The sequence below is a fragment of the Nesoenas mayeri genome (genome assembly GCF_963082525.1).
Source record: "Nesoenas mayeri genome assembly, chromosome: 12".
Classification (NCBI taxonomy): Eukaryota; Metazoa; Chordata; class Aves; order Columbiformes; family Columbidae; genus Nesoenas; species Nesoenas mayeri.
Genome location: NC_137547.1, coordinates 23122787 through 23145631, shown reverse-complemented (window position 1 = coordinate 23145631; position 22845 = coordinate 23122787). Strand labels below are relative to the sequence as shown.

Here is a 22845-nt window from a genome sequence, read left to right as displayed (position 1 = left end):
ACAAATAGTTTCCAGTGCATTAAAATTTTTCATTAAAGCGCAGTGATGCAAAATGCAATGCTTTGCCTGCTGGAGGTTTCCAGTGCTCTGGCAGAGCATCCTGAGAGCGCGTGCCGCGTTCACTAAAAGCGGCACCTTCGGAACGCTTGTGTCTACAAGCAGTGTCTCCAAGTAAAAGTTTGCTTATCGTACTCTTTTACTGTGTAACATGCATAAACCTGAAGTTTGCCAGTTTCAAAATATCAGTTTGCTTAGTTTTGCAGTAAGTGTTTTAACTGCTGTGTAATTAAGAGCAGGTTCATTTGCATTTGATATGTCAGACATTTTGTTTCAACTTTCACATAGGCAAACATCGTACTTGAAGTTCCTCCATACCATAACAAAGCCATCACAGCTGCAGTTCAGGTGCAGTTTTATCTCTGCAATGGCAAGAGGAAGAAAAGCCAGTCCCAACGTTTTACTTATACACCAGGTATGAAATAAAAAAGCTGAATTTGATTTTGTTTTGTAAAGTAGACATTGGAAAGTAATTGAGACATTCTTCTGCCATGGACAGGGAGACAAGACTAGCTTTGAATCGTTGGTAAAACAACTTACTTAAGTTCGTCTAATCAAAAAGCTGCAATTTAGAGTAAGCAGCTCCTGTGCTGTGATTACAGCAAGGTATTTCATTACACTTTGTACAGAATAATTTGTTAGTGAATCCCAGAAGCTGCACTTCTAACTAAGCCCAGTGATGACACGGAGGGTAGCAGGAGCGCGGAAGAACAGGTTTTACGCATTTTCCCCCCTTCAGCTGTCAGCCCCCGGCCAGGTTTGGATACAAGGAGGATCAAGGATCTGTCCCTGCTCTGGACACACTGCAGCATGTTGAGAAGAAACAGTTTGTCCCTGAGCCAGAAGCAGAAACTGTGCATGCTAATTGTACACGCAGCAAAACCTTCACGAGACACTTCAGTAATGTTACCTCGGCATTTGGTACATTAAGTATACAAGCAAGTTTAATTATAACTACAGCTGTTATTGCACAAAAGTTTTAAAATCCATTTTACTAATAAATAACAGTTTAAGAGTGTATTGTATAAAGTAGTAATTGAGCAGTTAAAAGTGTTAGCATCTTTCTACCAAGGAAAGCTTGAAGCCAGCTAAGTGTTTCATTGCCCTTGTCCTGGTGGCCGGTACCGAGCTCCTGTCCAGCTGGGGTCGGAGGGCCAGCAGCAGCTCTGTCCTCAGTGTGCTGGGCCTGCTCTGCCTGCCTTGCAAACGTAACTGTCTTTAAAAACACACATTGCGTAGGAGGGTACTTCAGAAGGGAAAAAGTGCTAGGAGAGTTCTTCCTGCTTTTAGGGGTTAATAAAGAAGGCATAAAGTTTAAAAAAAACCAAAAAAATAGAGCAGAAGAAGTGAAATTAGAGTTAGAGCAAGGACACAAACAATACTGTTGTGGCTGTTAAACAGCAGTTACTGGGTGTTTATCACAGGAGACCAACGGGTTGGAATTGTAATACAGTGTTTTACTTTTTCTAGTTATTATGAAGCAAGAGCACAGAGATGAGGTGGATTTGTCTGCTGTTCCGTCCTTGGCCCTGCCTCACACAAGCAATGTCCAGGGCCTGCATTCCATCCGAACTCAATTGCCTTCACCAGAGCAAGGGAATCCACATGACAGTTTACTGTCCACATCACCCAGGAGCCTTGTGTGTCCAGTCCAAGCACCGTACACAGCAATGGTGACCTCAGCAGTATCCCACCTGCCACATATGCAAGGTAGAAACCTTAGTCCAAGTGAAGAGTGTCACGTTTTGCCGCCTGCTGTGGTTCAGTCTTTTCAGGTAACATCAGCACCTCCTGTGAGGCCTTCTTACCAGCCTATGCAGTCCAGCGATGTATACAATGGACAGTCTGGTCTTCCTATGAACTCTGCCTCCAGCCAAGGATTTGATGCTCTGGCATTTCAGCAGGACACGGCTGTACCTCATTTGATAAGTCTTGGCTGCCAAGCTCTACCACCAATGCAGTTTCACTCTTCAAATCCAGGTTCCGTGTCAACATCAAGTACAGCAGGGCACCCGCTAGCACACCCAGCTCATTCAGGACAGTCATCCTCTCACCTCCCGTCGATGGGATACCACTGCCCAAGCGCTGGGCAGGGCTCCATCCCCTCTGCAATGAGCCGGTCCCTTGGGCAGTCTTCTCCCCAGCTGCAGCAAGTCCCGTACCATTCTACAAATGCAGCATCTGCTTCATCCTCCTCCCCAACAGCTTCCCACCCTTTGGTCCATTCACCGCTGTCTGGACCTTCTTCACCCCAGCTACAGCCTATGCCTTATCAGTCTCCTAGCTCAGGACCTGCCTCGTCTCCCCCACCGAGCACTGTAAGTCACTCGGGACAGCACTCCCCGCAAGCACACAGCCCGGCGCTGGGAGGCCTCAACGCAGCAGCATCCCTCGTACACCATCCCGTATGCGATTCATCTCCATTTTCACCAGACGGGGCAGCTATTACCATTAAACCAGAACCTGAAGATCGAGAATTGAATTTTCAAACAATAGGGCTACAGGACATCACACTAGATGATGGTAAGTGGTTACAATATTTTAATATTGGGATATAATCTACATTAAGCTACAAAGTGGGTGTGGGAGGGTTGCTTTTTTTGTTTAGAACACACTCCTCTTCACAGAAGCAAATTTGTATCATCAAAATGAAATAATATTTTTGTGTCCAAAGCAATTACTTAAAAGTAATGATACCAGCTGTAAATCTGTAGTTACACAGGTCATGTACTTTAGTCTAATTTGCACATGAACTTTGTCATAAAATGGAGCTTGAGGATTAACTCCTACATCTTGACACCTTAAAGACAAGGTATTTGAAGCCTTTTCAAATTTCTTTTTGGTACATTTTCAGTATTAAGTCAATAATGTAAGTATAAATGTAGTTCAGAGTCTTGTTTCTTGGAGTCATCCCAGGTTTAAAGGGCAGGCTAGAGTTTTCAAAATATATCCCATGCATTGTGGCACTCGCGGCCGTTCTGTCTGTACGCTGTCATCGTCCAGCACCTCCGCTCACAGGGGCTGTTTGTTTGCTTTCTCCGTACCACCTTGTTTAACGTAACCAGGGACATTCTAATGCAAAAGGCCAGGCTCTAGAGTTCTGTATTTTAAATACCTGCAGAGTGGTGGATTGCAAAAGTTGTCCAACCCAGTGAAAAGGGATGTCAGATCCTAAACATCAGACAACCTGAGGCATAGATGCAGAGCAATTTAAAGAACATGTCATGTTAATAAAACTGGAAGAACACAAATCCTGGCCTTGAAAGTTGTATAAAAGGTGCTTGGTACTGAGGAGGAGAGTCTTACTGGTATCTTTTCTCTACAATAGCCTTAATTGTTATGTTAGGGGTTTTTTTGACTGTCCCTAATAATGACTTAATTGCATCAGCAGTAACGTAAAGACTTAAGTGTGGGCCACCTGCTAAGTATCGTCAGTCCCAGTTCCTTGCAGCTCTGCTATTGGCACCTCCAGTCAGCAGGGAGAAATGCAGTAAGAAATGCCTGGAAAGACAGCATACCAGGAAGAAAACGAGAGCAATTGATTATGCAGTTAGGATTTTGGTTAAATAGCCACCTTATTTAAACAAAGCTCTCTTTTTAGAAACACTGTTTATCAATCTAATTTATTTAGAAAGGAAGGGAGCTGATTCTGTCAAGGATGTGCTGAGGGGAACAGGGCAAGGCTTTATGAACAGAATGCAACAAGGATCTGTACTAGATGAGTGAGAAAGAAATCTGATGTTTCAAGAAGTGTCATGATACAACTTTACTTTTATCTTGCCTCCACACCCACAAAAAAATGTAGACATAAATAAAATACAACTAAATACTGCAGTTAAACTTTTCACAATATAAGCAGAAGTGCTTAGCACTTGTGAGCATCTTGCCAGTTTGTTTATACTTGTTCAGAAATTAAAATGAATGCACAGCAAAAAGAAAGCCATATTTTTTTCCCCACATCACAAATATTAGTTGCTTTTAGAACCTGTTTCCATTGCTTAGCACAGTGAAGGTGCACGGTTCGAAACGCTGAACCAGCGCTTGGCAGCAGCCCACGTTTGCAAGCGCAGAGCCCCGTCCAGCTCGGTGGGGTTTGTGTCCTCGGTCCCAACCCGCAGCTGCAGGTGAGACGGTGGCCGGACCTGCTGTTCCACCGTCCCGGCCGGCACGGGGACAGGACACGCGTCCCTCCCCGCGGCCTCTGCTCAGTCAGCTTTACGTTAAAAAAACAGTTCAGACAAGAACACTTTTTTAATATAATGTATCCAACATATAACTGTGATTTAAAATATTCCTTCATTTTTTTTCTGTACAATTTAATTTTAGTTTCCATACAAATAGAGCTAACCACAAATAGCAAATTGGCTATTATACATTAATGTTATAACAATTAAGGAAAAAAAAATCCAAGCCTAAATAACGAATGTTGCTACCATGTGATCTCCTCGCTAATATATCAAAGCTGAGAGCTATATTTAGTGGGAAAATAGGTTTTTAAGGGTTACCAGCTAAGGCGAATAAACCACTCAAAATAAAACACTGAGGCAAAGCCAACTAAAAACGTTATAAACGGTGTCTGGATCACTGACCTCCAGTGTGAGACAGCGGTCTTCAGAGAAGGAACCAACTCAGACCCCTGACTGCATCAGCAGTTGTCAAGCAACACGTGGTGCTTTAAAAGTAGCACAGCAGAAATTTTCTTTGCCAAGAATATGAAATATTTTAAGAAATCTTACCAGGATTTGACTGTAGTATGGGAGTGCTGCCTCATAACCAGATTAGCCCTGGAATTCCTAAACTGTTTATCATGACAGAGTATGATTTAAGATTCTTAACAAACAAACAAACACAAGCAAAAACCACAACAACGAAAAATAAAAACCACACACAAACCCCCCCAGACCACCCAAACCCTGCCTGGCCTACAGCAGTGGCAGCAGGGACACTCGTTCTGAAGAGCCAGCCTCACTGCCTCTTCAGCCAACAGTCAGCTTCGTCTGCAGAACAGCACCCGAATCCCAAATCCACGGCACCGAACAGCCCCGCAGAGCTGCTCCAGCCCGCGCTCAGGCCAGGACACCCGCGTCAGGGTTAACGTTGCCCTGTGCAGACAGCAGAATATTTAGAGCTGCAAAGAGGTGTCAACAGGGCAGCTGAAATGACAGGAAACAGGCGGCTGGTAATTTCTGTCCTGTTGCGTATCCCTCATCCGTACTGCGCTCCATTGTACACTCAGACAACAAAGGCCCCGTGGCTTTCCCACTTGAAAAACGCTAGTCAGAGTCAGACTCGGACTAGTCTTAATGAGGCCTCATTAATTTTTCCCCACTCTTAGCGTTCCTAGTGTGGTGGTTTACCTTTCCTCCTGTTGAGTTTCAGATTTAAATCTATTCTAATACTCTTGATCTAAAATTTTGTGGTTTGCAGTTTAGGAACAAGTTTACTTTGTATTTCATGGCTTTCTACAGTGGTGAGATTTCTAATGTACAACTGTAGTTAACCATTTTTAAGGTAATATGATGGGCTGTATTCAGCAAATCAAGATGACCTTCCACTAATCCTCTTACATTTCGTTACTCGTTGCATCTCCATTACGTAAAGCTGGAGATTAGAAAACCCAGTATGTGGATTTCCTATAAATCACAACTAGAAATCCTCTGTCTTGTGTACATAAAGCAATAAGTTTGCTTTGACAGACACATTCCGTGTAGAATTCTAAGCCATTTACACTCATTCATTTTAATAGTTCTGTGATAACTCCCTAGTTGATCAATTCTCTTGCTGGAAAGCTCAGAGATTATTCTGCTCTTTGCTGGAAATACATACATCTTTACAGGTAGCTTTTTAGTGGAGCTTCAGCTTAACTTCTGCAGAATCACAGAAGTAACTAATAAGAAGGTGTTCATAAAATCCGTGCCAGCAAGGCACCTGCTGAGAAGAGCCGTGACAGGGGGCTGTGTGCAAAGAGACCTCAGGTGTCTATAACCAGCTAATGTATGAAACTTCCTATTCGCCTCTGAGAGCCACAGAACACCTTGTAACTAATTCAAAGTAAGCTCAGCTACTTGAACCACCAGAAAATATTCCCATTTAAGAATTAGAAGAGGTTAGAAACACAAGCGACAGGTCTATGTCGTGGTGCAGGTGCTGGCCCAGTAGAACGGGACGGAGTCAGGCATGCCTTGTGACCCTGCAAAAACACGCTTAGACACTTCCACGCCGCTTTCACTGGGCAGCACGTATCCTCTAGCGCTGAGGCTCACGCTTACGTACGGTGTTAGACTCGTCCGTCTCGCCTGAGAGAAGGGGGTAAACATCTGATTCACAGGAGCTGGTTTCACTGTGATACCTACATGCAGAGTGCGACGGTAACCATGACATGAGCGGGGATATTTGTTATTGTACCAAGTAACTGCAGAGCACATTCACTCTATCTACATAGCTATAAACGTAACGCGCACAGGAGAACTATACGAGTCCTAACATGTCATACAGCCTCATTTTACCAGTTAATTTAAAAAAAAAAAAAGTACTTAGTAAAGTTGGCATTAAACCTGAAAGTACTAAAAGTAAGCCTGTCTTATTGCTTGAAATGGTAACTTGCAAGGCAACCCCCCATGTCCTTGGTAGTTTGCCGTTGCGAACACGGCCTGCTGCATGGCTGGACTTGATCACAGACAACAGCATCAGCTGGCCGCTCCACGGCCCAGACTGAGGTTAATTATAGCCCGGCAGGCCGGGTGTTTGGTTTTTTTCAGGGAAAGCTGACACTGTGCTGCTTGCTGGTCACATGGAGTCAAACCCGCGCTAAATATACTGCACTAAGCAGTGTGACACAGCCGCGGGGGCTCTGCACAGAAATGCAGCTGATGGAGGTCTATCTGGAGTTGACAAGGGAAGGCCTGTATCTGAAGAAGTGCGTGCTGCAGTCTATCCATCATGGTCTTTGAAGCTTACTGACCTCATTTCCTCTGTAAATAGAGCAACTCACTCATCTGTCCTCTAAAACACATTAATTCTCTGGTGGATGCAGCAGTACGACCAAACCTAGACAGCTGATAAAACCTGCCCACAATTATGTCAAACTTCTTTTTGCAATGCATATTTAGCCCCTCTCCCTCACCCCGTGGTACTCCAGTGATACTGCAAACAATCAGAATCATTTCAGTTGGAAGAAACCCTTAAGATCAAGTCCAACCAGAACCTAACTCTAGCACTACCCCGTGTCCCTAAGAGCCTCATCTATACATCTGTCCAGCCCACCAAATCTGGTGCAGATAATTGATGGTTTAAAGGTTTTCTTAACTTGTCTTTACTTGAGGGAAGAGCCATGACAAAGAGGTGGTTCGTAAAAGTATGAATTTTTGATCAGTTAAATAGATAGGATGTACAGGATATCAGTTTTCTTGCTTTCTGTTTCAATTTAATAGTTTTAATTTTAGCATTACATTCTTTGGGTACAAAACAGAGTTTAGTATTGCTTAAGGAAGTAAAAATCTTTCTCAAATGTTTAAGAAATGATGAGGTAGAAAGGTATTTTTAATGTATATCTAGCTAGTAGCACAAGTTCTATCTAACTCCAGTGTCCGTTGAACAGATCCTTGAGCTATATGACACACGTTAAAGGCCGTCGCTTCCCTTACCACGTTTGCTCCACCAGCAGCACGTGCGGCGCGGACACGGGCCGTCAGGGCAGGCTGTCCGCGGCTTGGTTAGAGAACCCCTCTGTGCATAAAATTAGTTAGAAAAACTGCTCGGAATCGTATTTCACTGCTAAAGTGACAGATAATCCTTACTGCATAAGCTATGCAGACGTTATGGTGTGGAAACTGTTGCTTAAAAGAGCTAATTAACTCCACTGTTCTCAGGAGGCCTTTTGTCAGTGTGCCCGTTGTCTGCCCCTTCAAAAGCCTGAGCTTTAAAGAAGATTATCAGTAAACGTTTCATCCCACAGTAGTTTTCTGCCCATCTCCCTGGGTTCATTAGATCTTTATTTAAATGTTACCTTCTTGCTGGTTCTACCGTAGTTGGTGGGGAAAATGTTGTTTTCTTAATCTCCTATTATTTGACAAGAATTCATTGAAACCCAGATAATGCTTTCCACTTCCTGTTTAAATACATATAACTTCATGCTTTAAACAATTAAGCATAAGAAGTGCTTGAATTCCAGGAGGAAATAAGAACAGACTCTCTCATTCTCCCGGGAGTCATCTCTAAGCCGGGCTCAGAAATCACACTGGCAAAGCAAACGTGTGGCTCTATCCAGAAGGCGCAAATCAGCCAGCTCCAGAGTACATTTGTTAATTGTATTAAAGCCTCATTTATTAAACTGGCAGCTCTGGCTCGGGCAGAAAAAAAAAAGGAAGAGAACCAACACAAACCCCAGTATACTGCTGTAAGCTCTGCGGGGTCACTGATCGCAATCGAATCAACACACCTGTTGGTTGAAGTAACAAATACACTATTCTGCTTACAGTTTTCCCCCAGGGAAGACAGTTCAGTGGAACACAGTTCTCCACTTCCGCCTTGGTTTCTCACATTGCCAGATGTGAGATAATAGTCCATTTCCCGGCACCTCAACCTGCGAGCGGCCTGAGCGCGGGCAGCGAGCGGGCAGCGATCCGCTGCCACAGCGGCCGTTTCCTCTAAAGGATGGGAAAAACTGAACTAAAGGCTTTCTTTCCTAGCGCTCTTTTGCCTACCTTGTTCAGTGCAGGTGCTGTCAAGGGGCAGAAACACTTTTAATTTGACCACAGTAAGCAAAGCGGATTGAGAAGATTGCAGGAGGAATGTTCTAAACTAACACAAATACTATGAAATGTATGTAGTATAACATTCATTATGATACAAGTGGGCAGACATCCAAACATATTAACTGTTACACACTTCATGGCACTGGCTGCTGACTGAAAATAACTAAATCTACAAGATAAGTGATATTGTTTCAGTAGGCACTCTGATAATTTATAAACAGTTACTTCTGTCAACATATGTAGTAGTTGTGAATGAAACTGGGTACTTACAGTCAGTGCTGTTAAGAGAACACGGAAAGTCACTTCCTGGTTGAGCGAACGGTAACGTCTTGGTCGAGTGCAGTCAGTAGTTACGTCTGTCTTCTTCTCTGACACAGACAGTTTTCTCTCTGACCTGGAATACCAGCCAGCAGGTTCAACAGAGAAATGGACTCAACATTCAGCACTCATGTCCAACTCCTATGTGGAAAATCTAGAGGGTGAGTCTGCTTACTGACATGCTTCAATGTTTGAAATTGGAGCACGAAGGAAAGGGGAAAGTGTTGTAATAGTCGTAACATCTACAGGTGAAAAGCGCTATGTAGTACTTAAGTATTGCTCTAACTGGACACCTGTGTATTCTGAACTAGTTGGAAATTCAGAAAATGGGAACCAGGTGTACAGTCGTTCAGTAAAAGCCACCACGTAAAGTATATGTAGCTGCCACAGAACTTCCTGAGTGCTGCAGGATCTGGTAAAACGGCACGAGAGGACGTGACAATCCTAAGTATGAGCAGGGCTGTAGAGCGGCCAGACCAGTTAACTATCAGAAGCGTACAGTGTTTCTCCTTTTGAAAAAAGATGAAACGATGTCAATTTAAATAGATGCAATACAGTGGCGTGCAGTACCCATCTAAGTACGAGAAATACAGGTTCATAAATAGATTTCCAGTTGAATGTGCACTGTAATCGGGAAGGATCATCTGGATTTATTTCAAGATGCTTTTGGCTTCTTTATTTCACATAGAAACAAGATGATTATGCACTATGACTTTTAAATAGTAACAATATTAGCAATTGATGCATGGTACCTTGGTCGTGTTTGTGTTTATACTCATTGCTCTGAAGTGTTTTTCACAAACATGCCTACAAAGTCAAAGAACTACACTGCCCCTTTTTTCCTCTCTTCTCTCTCTATATAGAACCACATATAGCACATTTTACCCATATATTTTTTTAAAGGGGAATACCAGTAAGCATACAGTAGATTTGGGATTGTTAACACTAAAGTAACCAGGCTCTGTGTATAGCATTTAATAAAGCTCGCACACAATTAGTGTGTAGACTGATCTTGTTTGCCCATGAAACTAAAATAAATCACAATGTTGGTCTTTTACCATCTTTCAAAAAACTGACTTAGTTCTGCTTTCCTTACATATCAAAATGTTATTGGTAAGGTAAGTAGCTGCTATTCAGAACAGGAAATCTAGAAAAAGGACTGTACACTACATTGACATTTCTATATCTCGAAACAGTAAATGGGTTAGTAAAATACCAGTTAGGGCTTACATTACCTCTGTGTTCTAGACTGTATCCTGTGCAACTCACAATCTGGTAGGTACAGAGTAATTGTCAAAAAGCAGTTCTTGATAAATGAAAAATCAACTGAATAATAAAATAACCCCAAATACCAGTAACATCAACTAAAGAGAGACACGCATTGGCAAGCCCCAGAGTTGGAATTCTGAAGCATCTGTTGACAGGTCCCTTTTATAAAGGGCACACACAGGAAACCAAACCCAGAGAGAAATAGGCTTACACACAAATGCTGGCATCTGAGAAACATGTCATTTTTGAAAATTAAAGTAACGAGTATTTTAGGTATTTGGTGTAAGATAGTCCACATGGTACTCATGCAAGAGATATGTTTACACAGGAAAGTTAGTGGAATAGTTCTGTACCTTGAAGAATGCTTAGTGTCAAATCCACTAACTTGATCAGCTAGTAATACAGAATGCTTACAGATTTAGCTTTCAGGCTTAAGTTAGGAAGAGCACAGCTGCTTAATTATACTGCTGAGCAGAAGAGCAGCCATAGCTATAGGCTGCTGCAGGGACAGACAATCTGCAAAGGCAGGAAACACACTAATGGAATACTTGAGTCATCCTTTATCAAATGGGTAGTGCGATAACTGCTTCATGGAGCACTAGATCATGAGAGGAACCCACAAGGGTAAACATCTCTTTATTTGGTCCAAAGGAGCGTACAGGAACTACTTAAAAAACATTTTAAAACCTTTCCTTGTTTCGTGGCAGTCTCAGCACTGCGGGCTGTGACGAACTTCGAGAGGGAAGAGGTAAGCAATAAAACTCACTTCAGAAAAAACAGGTAGTCAAAAGAGTAAAAGAGTTGCAGGCCATCTGCGAACTGCTTGCAAAGGCTCCGATGAAGCGTACAGCTGCTCTGGTGTGAGAGACGACAAGCTGCTTTCAAATGCAGAAAACAGAAAACCAGTAGGTTAAATGTGAGACCTGGCCACAAGATGACAAATCACAGATTCAGGTAAAAAGCAGATAAATTAACTTAGAAAGTTTTTTGACTGATGTTCACAGTTGAACTAGAGATTCTCATGCCAAAGTCCTTTGAGAAAGGGACATGTCTCATGACCTGTCCCAAGTTGAAGCATCAGTAAAAAGGTTTTAGAACAAACAGATAAGCAGACATTGACAATTCACCTCAACTAGGTGACAGGCCAGACAACAGCTCTGGCACAGCACGCAACAGCTGCAGCAGTAACTGTGATGTATAACCTCTTGCTTCCATCTGGTTGCAGCCAGGGGACTGGAAGCTGGTAAATGTGACACTGCTGCTCAGCTGTTCAGAACAGTGAGAAACCAAAAACTGTTCAGAAAGCTCTGCAGGAAGACCTGGTGATCAAAGCAAATCAGTGAAAGGAGTGGAAACTAGGGTAAGGGAAGGACAAAACACCTGGCTTAATGCCACACCTATGAAGACAAGCTCTCCAAACTATGCTCATTTAAAGCTATTTTGAATTAAAAATGGACAATTCCATGCAAACTTGCTCAGTAGTGTTAAATAACAGTGTGAATAAATACTAGGAATATCTAGGAAACCAGCAGAGAATGAACAAACGCTACTTCTATAGATCTGTTATGTGCCCACATCGTGTCCCCGAGGTCACAAAAGAACTGGATGCACACATGTCGTTTTGTGGGGTGTTTTGGTTAAGGACAACTAGCATGACCAAAGATTAGGAACAGAAGTTATGCTGAATCAGCTAGGACTCACCAGCCTAAATTAATTAGGAGAACATGCAAAGTATAATAAGATGAATGGGTGGCACAGAAAAGGTAATTGAAAATACTTGTCGGGAGAGAAAAGAATAAAAGCGTCCACCAAGTAATGATACAGCAAGTTCAAGACATAAGCACTGCTACAGCTGCTGTAGTGAACTGTTAGAAATTACCGTTTCAGAATGTTGCAGATGACAGGATTTTGCAAAGACCTTCAAGACCCCAAATGGGACGATTCAGCACAAAAGATGCAGCATCGGGCTCCGAGATCCCCTGGGGCAAACAGCATGCGGAGGCTGCTGGCACATCCTGGAGAAGCATTACGATGTGTTTCCCCCAGGTCCCTAGTACTGCCCATTACAAGCCTAATGGTTTGTAATCTGGACCAGTTTGTTTGTGGTTCTCCATGGTGGTTTTCAGTCACTATTTTCGACCTACAAATACGTAAAATGCTTGATAAGTGCCTGTTAGAGGGATTCTCTCGACCTGTAGAATGTATAGATGCTGATTATAGATCACCAGCTTCCTGCAAGACAAGAGGTCACTTGCACTATTCCCAAAAAGACCTGTATGTTCAGGAATTGCTTATACATTCCTTTATGTTCCAGTACAAAATATTTGTCTCTTAGCATTCAGAGATATGGAGAATTAAGTACAGAGCAATTTAGAAGCATGTTAGTACTTGGTTGGCATTTGTTTTAAAGAGGTAATGCCTTTACTTCTCACGTTAGAAATTCAAACACTTGTCTTGGAGCTCATGCTACATCTAAATGTGTTTTTACTGTAACATAAAATATTCAGTAAAGTGGTACAGGTATACAAGTTGACTAACAAATTAGGGACTGGTCTCACACTGAGAGAATAAATTATGGTGACATTGTAGAACTGATTAAACAAACCAGTGGGAAAAAGGCACAGATCTTACAAACATACACATATATATATATATATATCTCTATCAAAGCACCAGTTCCTCTTTTAAGAACTTGTTTCTCTAAGTTTGTAATTTTTTTTACACCAAACCACTCAGCATCTTACTATTAAAAGCAGCAGCTTTCATGATGCTGTCATGCTTCATAATGCAGGAGCTTTGTTCAGATCAGCTAACACGGACAGCTCCTGGTAGGTGAGTTTCTCCCGAGAGGTTGGTCAGTACTGACCACAGGCTGCACCGCGAGCGGAACAGCTGCTGAGGTTACTGCCCAGCTCTGTGTGTCACTCACTGCACAAATGGCTGAGCTGTTCAACCTAATTTTAGTTCATCTTAAAACTCTGGATTGCAAACTGCAACAGTTTTAAGAGATCTTCACCGACAGTCTGGTGGCTCATGCAGTGAACAGCTGGAGCAGCAACTGTACCAGCTGTCCCCGTGCAGGTCTTCAGTGACCAAGAGCCAAAGCCCTCAGCTCAAAGACAAGGGCAGGGGAAGGGGGAAGAGCTCCCAGGAGCTGCGGCCCCGTTTTGTGCCAGCCCCAGGGGCTGAGCAGCAGAGCACTGAAATCAAACCGGGGGGAACAACCCAGTAAAACCGAGTATGTGGTTGCTCTCATTTTACCGGCTTGACAGCAGATCCAAAGGTCAGAGCTAGCTGTGTTCTACTCTGTTCCGCTGGTATTGATGTCAGTATGCTGCTCACTGTTTTTGAAAGGGGCTTGAGCCTCTGGGTGACGTTCGTGCTTTTTCAGTGCAGCATGTTTATGCCTTTTTGATGCAGCAGAGCAGGAAGAACAAAACAAAAGCCACACCAACAGCTTTGCAATACAATAGTACAGTAGCACAACTACTGACAAGTCAAGCCTAATCTGTTTGCAGCAGATTCTCCCCACCACGTTAAATTCTGTTCTGCACAACCTATTTTTAACTATTAGTGTAAATCTACCAGCCAGCTTACACTGTGTATAAATACCCGGGAAGTAAAAGGTGAAACGCTTGCAAATAAAGTAATGGCTGAAATTCTGAAATCTGGGATAATTGCCAAAGAGCTCAATTAAATAGATACAAGAAAGTTGTTAACATCATTTCCATTTCATAGCCTTATTTAAAAACAAAAAAAGCTGTGTTGCATGTAGCCCATGCCAGAGCTGACAAACAGGTTTTCCAAATGCAGTTATCGCTTGTGTGCTGGAAGAAGCTCCTGCATTTCTGCACAGGCAGCGTGTGGCACCCCTCTCGCCTTCGATCCCGTTCGGACGGTGTTTTGAGATCAGCAGCCTGGATGGGTAGTGCAGAAAACACGTGGGAACACTTCTGATGTTGTCCACTCAGTTGACATTGGCCATCCAGAACAATTCCAGGTGGTCAGTAGGTACTAAATGAGTACCACATATTAACTAGACATCTGTAATTATTTAGTGTGTAAAGTATTTCTGGCTCCTCATTTCTTGGCAGTGGAGGTCCAGGATATCGAATTAGCAGCCAGAAGAGCTGGCAACAAACACGCAGTGGTTGAACCGGGGGCAGGTATTAGACAGAAGAGTCAAGGTCCCACTCACATAACTGTTCACCTCCATCTTAAGTCTCATGAGATTTGCTCTTTTCAAAGAGGCAACAGGTATAAACTCCACAACACAAATGAACCTGGCAGACAGGCCAGAGGACCTTAATAACATGTTCAAGATCTGTATTACTGAATCCTGAAAAAGCTCTGCAGCCTTCCCCTAGAAACTTGTGCTCAAGAAAGGAAAGGTTATAAAAAATAAGTATATGTATTAAAAAAATACCAAGGTGCATGGCTTTTTTTAATACATACACTTCTCAGGATCTAGTTGCTAACTGGATGGCTTTTAAGGTTAAGCAGAAGGGCATCTGAAGTCCTTCTAGCTACATTTCTAGGACAGCATAGCCCATGCAGCCCATAGTCAAAACCAGGAAAGTGTTCTTCTGGAAGCACAGAAAATCAGTTTTCTTTAGTTCGTAAAGCACCATCAGTTTAGCCCGAGCTAGAACTTAGATTCTGCTAGACAACATTACAGAAAACCAATGTTTCTGCTCATTAATTAAGTTTTCAGTTTTATCACAGACCACTAAATGTTCTGTGACAGACCCTGTGCTGGAGAAGGTAATGTGTCACACCTTCAAATACTAACCCTTTGATTGCTATTCTAGTCTTTGAAATAACATGATTTTCTCCATCACAAATTAATACAAAAAGGCAAATGCCAGGATTTCACCTTCAGTCTTGTACATTTCTATGTAGGATTTTGACTCTTTGTACTGACTACATGATTTACATTTTAAATTTCTGTAATTCATACCACTACACCATCAGAAACATCAGTGAATTGTGAGAATGCTGGTAAACACAGAGTGTCCTTCAAATAAAGCCAAAAGCTTCCTGAGTTAGATACACGCAGGCATCTCATTGTTTGCTGCCTTAAAGCCGAGGTGCACCTCTCTCCAGCCAGCTGTTCCACAGGACCCCAGGCTGCCCGATCCTGGTAGCCATTCAGCCTGGCTCTGTGCAGCGTTTTCCAGCTGCAAGGGCAGCCTTCCCTAGCAAAGCTGCTGTCCCGGCCTGGCGCCGCTGCTCCGCGGCCGGGCGCTGCTCCTGCCGCCGTGCGCGCTGCACAGCACCGCTCCCACCGCACCGAGCAGCACCGCTCCCACCGCTGCGCAGCACCGCTCCCACCGCACCGCGCAGCACCGCTCCCACCGCACCGCGCAGCACCGCTCCCACTGCTGCACAGCACCGCTCCCACCGCTGCGCAGCACCGCTCCCAGCGCACCGCGCAGCACCGCTCCCACCACTGCGCAGCACCGCTCCCACCACTGCGCAGCACCGCTCCCACCACTGCGCAGCACCACGCAGCACCGCTCCCACCGTGCCGCGCAGCACCGCTCCCACCGCGCCACGGCCAGACTGTGGCGCCGCACGGGGCTCCTGCAGCCTGGGCTTGCTTTGAAGAGCTTTCACCACCGTCTGTACGTAGCGTGAATCACTGCATGGCCCTCTGGAGCCTGCAGGCTGCCCCCAGCCGTGCGTTGCTCACAGATGTGCGGACGGCCGCAGGCGCTCGCAGAGCGCGCAGGAGGCCGCGCTGGGCAGGGGGCTGCGCCTGGAAGGGCACCTCTGCCGGACAGCGCAGGGAGAGCGCTGCCCTTCCCCGCGGCCTGCGCGGCACTGACCACACGCCAGTCTAGATGCTCCCTCCTAAAAATCCAAAAGCCAACACAAAAAAAGGGCACACTTGAATACCAGTTGGGCTTAAAAACCAGCAATCCTAACAGAATCACTGCGGCAAGTAACATTTTCTAGAATTTTCTGTTGGGAAGAAGACAAGGTGCTGCCTTTCCCTTGGAAACAGCAGATGTTTCTAATGTAAATCCATATCAACCAGATAAATCTAGCTATGTTATTAATAAAAATGGTGCCAAAGATGTTCTCAAACAGCAAAATGAAAAGCATAGCAGGGCTCTCCCACTGTGCTCTAAACCAGCTTCTTGTAAACAAAGCTGTTGTTTTCTTAAAAAGGCAAAACACAAACTAACCTGTAACTTTAATTTAATATTCTACATAATGAGTTATGCAGAACTTTGGCAAATAAAATACCGCCTGACCAGCTATTGTATTCACAGTGCAATGCGATTTAAGGAACATTCAATACCACGCGGCCACATGCAGTTCAGTTACACGCCTTTGCCTGGGGAACTACAGAACCTCGCAAAGTACAGACCAGCTTGTTCCAATGTTGCTGGTACAGATACATATCAAAGGAAGTAACCGTCTAATAATTTCAAAATATAAAAGGTATTTAGCTATGTTGCTTGTTATTGTACTGCTCATCAAAGTTTTAGTAGTACAGAACAGCTGCAATGTTTGATCTGCACAAAGCAACTGTCAGTAGCACAACGCGGATAACAGACGGTAGGGGCGTGTGGTTAGAGCAGCTGATGACTGCCTGACAGGAGCCGAGGGAGCGTGGTTCTTACAAGCGAACACCTACGTTTTGTTTAAAAACATCTTGGTTTTTAACAGTTATTTAAACATGCATTGTGTTGGCATAATAAAAATGCTTGAGAAAGTGTCCTACCTGCAGTCACACAATTTTCAGTGTCATAGCTGAGTTCATTGAATGAAAGACTTTTTTGAAGCCAAATAAATTGCAAGTCTGGTAATGCTTGAGGGAATTGGTTATTATGTAGCTCACCAGAACTGCTTTAACATTTGGGCTGCCATTAACTTTTAGGTAACAAATACCTCCTCCATGGTTACAGCTGGGTAGGTGCCATAAGGTTATTTTAAAGCTTTCCTAAGTAAATGCAAAGAATATAGACAAAACTTGCTTTCAGAGCTGGATTCCACGTACACATGCGTACTTCAGAGAGCTTACTGCGTTCTCTCTCAGACCGACGCGTGTCCCTGCGGCAGCGGAAGGCAGCGCTGGGGCCGCCGGGCGCCGAGCGGGGGAGCAGCTCCCACTGCCTGCGGATCGGTTCTGGGCTACCAGGCAGGAAGGGCTGGTAGGAAGCATTAAGAGGGTGCTGAAGTACACCAGTACCATTCTGTAGTTACCCAATAACAGAGAACAAAAGAGCAGATCAGATGTGATTTTCAATAGGAGCAGCTCACTAGCAAAACAAAAAGTTGTTATTTTTCCTAGGAATGGTCCTTACGCAACAAAAGGATCCCATTCAATTCATGTTTAGAGACTGTCCAAACAAATCCACGTCAGAGGCTTTTCCTATATGACTATAGTTCTACATGTTCAAAGCCTTGCTGAGTAAGAGATGCTGAGCACCCGCTGCCACTCAGCCCTGGAAGACAGCGCGGTGACTGCCTCTCCGACTATTACGTGATGATTTACGTTTTGGTTATCATCTCATGCTTATCTAAATTTGTTGTTACTATTTAATGTGATACTTTTCATCACCACTTAGAAGATTTTTTTTCAGGTTTTTTAGTTAAACCTACCATTGCCCATTTTGGAAAATGGACATTCATATCACTGCATTTACACTTATCAATTAAAATACATTTTCTCTATCACCTTCCCAACTCAATTGCATTGCAGTCAATTATCGTGGTTTTTTGTCGCATTCCCAGCGGTGTCCCTCACTCCGTATAGTGATGGCTGAGGGACCTTGGCTGCATCTGACACACACAAACTGCTGTGACCTGTGCAGGCAGTCTGCAGTCGTCACACAAACTGCTGTGACCTGTGCAGGCAGTCTGCAGTCGTCACACAAAGTGCTGTGACCTGTGCAGGCAGTCTGCAGTCGTCACACAAAGTGCTGTGACCTGTGCAGGCAGTCTGCAGTCGTCACACAAAGTGCTGTGACCTGTGCAGGCAGTCTGCAGTCGTCACACAAAGTGCTGTGACCTGTGCAGGCAGGCTGCAGTCGTCACACAAAGTGCTGTGACCTGTGCAGGCAGGCTGCAGTCGTCACACAAACTGCTGTGACCTGTGCAGGCAGGCTGCAGTCGTCACACAAAGTGCTGTGACCTGTGCAGGCAGTCTGCAGTCGTCACACAAAGTGCTGTGACCTGTGCAGGCAGTCTGCAGTCGTCACTATAGAAAAGCTGACTGAGCACTAAGGAAGTTTTTATTATTGCAGTTTCAGAAATGCAAGTATTCAGAAAACTGGCCAATTAAATAGGCATTATAGTATTAAAAAGAATATTAATATTGTACGAACGCAAATCCAAGTTCTGAGGAAGTTCTGTAAGTAGCCTGGAAGAGCTGAGCGTTACTAGAGTTAATTGTTGTGCCTGTAACCCCCTTGACCAGAACGAGCTCTGTTTGGAAATTGCGCTAAACTGCCCTGTGCCTTTTTGTACCTGCTTGCCTTAAGCACGTACGTGCTCGTTTTCATCAAGTGCTTAGGAATTCTCCTCCATGAATTACGGTGAGTACGTGGTGTAACAGTAACAAAACTAGAACCTTCCCCCCTCCGCCTTGCTCAACTGTTACTGAAGTTTACGTTCCTCGTTCATCCTCTGGTACGTAACTGCATCAAGGCTTAGCACTTAAACATTTCATTTTAAAAGTGATACGCTGATGAGTTCTGCATTTTGGAAAGCATTCAAACAGTCACCTTTTTTCTTCCTCAGTGAATGAGATCATAGGAAGAGACATGTCACAGATCTCAGTGTCGCATGGAACGCCAGCGGCCAGCCAGTCTGCAGGTACATGTCCTGGATCTCTGGAGACAAGAATATCTGATGGCATCCAGTAACGGAGAAGCTTACAACTAAACATCCATGAAATCATGGTTTCTCTGAATATTTCTTCGTCCTCTTCCTCTTTAGACTTACTGTGCTTCCAACTCTGTGGCCTTTATGAACTGGAACAGTGGATCCTTGCGAAGCCCTTTTAGCGGGTTACATTTGTGATGTAGAGACAGAGCATTTTAATTATAGTTCCTCAGATGCTGTAAAGAGACTTCTTAAAATGGACACACAGAATCCACACCAGATACTTTAACTGTTTTAAAGTTACAAACAAGCTTTGCTTTTTGCATTTAAGTAGAATACTTTTATATTGTAAGTGCTTCAGATGTGTGGAGATGTTAGTTTGCTCTTATAATATTCACAGTACTGAATGTGGAAAAATATTTAATACACATCTTCAGTGTGCTGCTTTCCCTTAGAGGCAGTAGAGTCTGTGACACCTTTTGGTCCTTTTGGAAAGCCTTTAAAGCTTCTATCGTTAATCTTATTTTTTAATACAGTCTTCCAGTGGCAAGTCACACCTGCCATCTGAAGCCAGTGCCACGGAAGCCGCTGTGTATACAGATACTGTAGTGTTCTCTTTCTTAGACTCGTAGGAAGCAAAGCCAAATGTAGATCTGCACTTGTTTATAAACTGAAAATGTTACTTGATAGGCTGCAAAAAGACCATTCCATCATGGAAGTGTTGGGATAGAAATGACATTCCAAAATTTAACTTTTATAACTTTGTGGATAATCTTCCTGTACTTTATTAGCACAGGCTCCTTCTTGAAATAGCCTTTTCTTAGAAAGTTACATTTGTAATCAAATTTGAGCAGTAGGATTTTAGATTAAAGAACAGCAACATCATAGCCATGTTAGATATGGGAGAAATGTTAATACTTGCTGAGGATCTAAGTGTTCCTGTTATCCCTACAAAATATGGGTTTGAGATCACCAATTCAGTGGCATTCAAGTTTTCCATGCAATAAATCAGTAGATCACATCTGCATATGAAAGAATGTTGTATGCCTGACCATGCCACTTGGAAGTCCTAACGAGATGACAGTTACAGTTCCTTAAATTTAAGCTGTTTATAAACGTCAGTTTGCTAAATAGTCATTTCCTGTGAATTAGGGATTAGGTAGTATAATTTGCCCATGTTTAACTGTAAATGTGTGAAGCAGAAGCTACCAAAGAAATACACAAGATTTGTAGCAGCAGCAAACTTTGTGCTGTGCTCAAAGGATGCATTTCCCTTGCCCACGATACCTGACACCTTTGAAACAATCTGTTTACATAGCTATTGAAAATATCAGGCCTCTATGATCAGAAACCTAGGAGAGGATCTGAAACTGCCTGCTTAGGCCACAGACATTTCCCCCCAGAAGACACTGTTGTTCACGCAGCGTTCTGATAGGAACATGCAGGGTACAGCAGTCACAGCAAAGTACGGTCAGAAACACGCGGAACTTCAAAACATTTCGGTTCCTCATTCAGGTGAGCCATGATGCTCCAGGGAGAAATGACAGCAAGTACACTCAAAATGTTTGAAACATACAGGTGTACTTGGGTATCAACTACTTCAGACAGTTGTGACCGTTTTATTGGTTTAACATGGAGCCCATGCCTCTTTCAGTAGAAAATTACTCTAGACTCTCAAAATTACAGTAAAATGGTCTTAAAGTGGATAAGATTACTACATTATAATACCTGTAAGAGTAAACAGAGATTGTACTGATGTTGCGTGTCAGCAGACAGTCACGGGGAAACTTTCCATCGAGCCCGTTGCAGGCAGAACATCACACGTAGACCTGAGACAGCAGCCAGGCAACACCACTGCGGTAGCGCTAACCGCACCCTGGAGACAGCTCCGTCAGGAACCCCTAGCAGACCGCTCATTCGGCAGGTGGAGCTGTAACTCCTTATCACGTACTTCCTTTTAAGCCTAAGGCTACTATCGTGATGTTTCATAGTTATTTCAGACAACTTAATGCAAGGCCACTGTGTGCGTACTGGGAATCTTTAGCATCCTTTTTGTGAATGTATTGTTCAAAGGTGCAAATTTCTAAATTTGCAGAAAAAAAATTGGCAGGACTGTAATCTGAAAAGTGTGATATTGTATTTGTCCCTCAGCAATGGTGCTTTACTCTGTCCTCTACTCATTTACGATAAAGATGCTAGAAAAGGATTCACATGCTCAGAAATACATCTACTTACGTCTGTAACACCTTAACAAAAGAAACCCCCACAACACTGTAAAGTACGTCACTGCAGACCGCGCTGGTGGCACGCTCCAGTTTTCATTCATGTATTGGGTCTTTTGCATTAACCATTGTTTGTAGGAGAATTCTAACTCTAAAGCTTTTCATACTGTACGGGATTTATGCTCCTTTATCCTGCTGGTACAGACTCTCCTTGCAATTCTCCAAGTAGCTGGAATTCACACTGTACCTAAAATATGGGAGCCCAAACAATCCAGAGTTGCTATGCACTAAATTTTCTGATGCCTTTAAATACCTTGATGCCTGTAGACATAGAGATGCTTTCCTATTTAAAAATCAAATTTAAAAGTATAGCTTTGGATACTAAAGCAGTTTTGTATTTGCCTTGTAAAAGCTTCAATACAAGGGTCTTAATTTTATTTTAGCTTGTGTGATAACGTAGGTAAAGACTGTTAATCTTATGTAATTTTAGTGACATAAAAAGCACACAATCTCTATTGGACTATGCAAATTTAATTACAACAGCAGAACCCGGCAACTGTTGATGTTTTGTTGGCATCCACTTCCTTGCCCTTAAGTCCCTTCTTCTCCCCCAGTACCTCTCCAGCATTCTTAGTGATGTAACTGTCCTGAAGGAACGCCCTAACGACGAGGTCGCTCCGCTTGAGGAGGGTCAGAGATCAATGTTCAGACAAGCTATTAAGGGGTAGTATATGAATCTGGGCAGGAGGGGGGGGGATTTCTGAAATTCCCATAAACTAGTGATCTGAATTTCTCTCATGTTATCAGGGGAACTGCCATCCTTTTTAAACCAAAGAATTAAAAATAACGTGATGGTTTTGTCCTGATACAAAGCTTTGAAACTCTATTTTTGATACTCATAATGGATGTCATTCCTTGAGGTTCGGAAAATGTTCAAATTGAAGTTTTATATTTAAAAATGTGGGACAATAAAGATTAAGTTCTAGATGTTTACAGAGCCTTGTATTGTAATTTCATGTACATTTTGTATTTTAAACATTTTTGTAAGTTATGATTGCAGTGCTACTTGCAGAAATAAAGGGAAAAAACTTGCATTTAGGCTCTTAAATCATAGTGTTCAAATAAATAAAAAGAATGCAAATACGTTGTCATTTGTTTAAAACGCAGGCTCCAGCGCAGAGTGGGAGAAGCTCCGTTTGCGAACAGGTGTGCGTTGTCACATGAAATGACACTCAGCATTCCCCTGCGAGAGTGGCAGACGGCGCAGCAGCACCGTGCGAGTCTGGTGCACGTTCACGGCAGCGCCGGTGAGCCGGTACCTGCCGGCGGGCGAGCGGCAGCGCCGGCAGGGCGTCTGCACACTAACTAGGGCTTTCCTATTGGCA

The 22845-nt window shown here is 43.4% G+C and overlaps 1 protein-coding gene across 4 annotated transcripts in view; it reads left to right on the top strand.

Moving 5' to 3' along the window:
- NFATC3 (nuclear factor of activated T cells 3) overlaps positions 1-22554 on the top strand; it is a 68909-nt gene extending 46355 nt beyond the window's left edge. Inside the window, exons 8-12 of one of the 4 annotated variants that reach the window (XM_080351646.1) lie at positions 346-472; positions 1528-1730; positions 1824-2580; positions 9188-9289; positions 19155-22554. In XM_080351646.1, coding sequence (XP_080207772.1) covers positions 346-472; positions 1528-1730; positions 1824-2580; positions 9188-9289; positions 19155-19279 — 1314 coding nt within the window. In that variant the 3' untranslated portion in view covers positions 19280-22554. Of the gene's footprint in view, positions 1-345; positions 473-1527; positions 2581-9187; positions 9290-19154 lie in introns of all 4 variants that reach the window. The other 3 variants (XM_080351645.1, XM_080351648.1, XM_080351647.1) reach the window with 3 other exon arrangements.
- Positions 22555-22845: the final 291 nt, after the last annotated feature.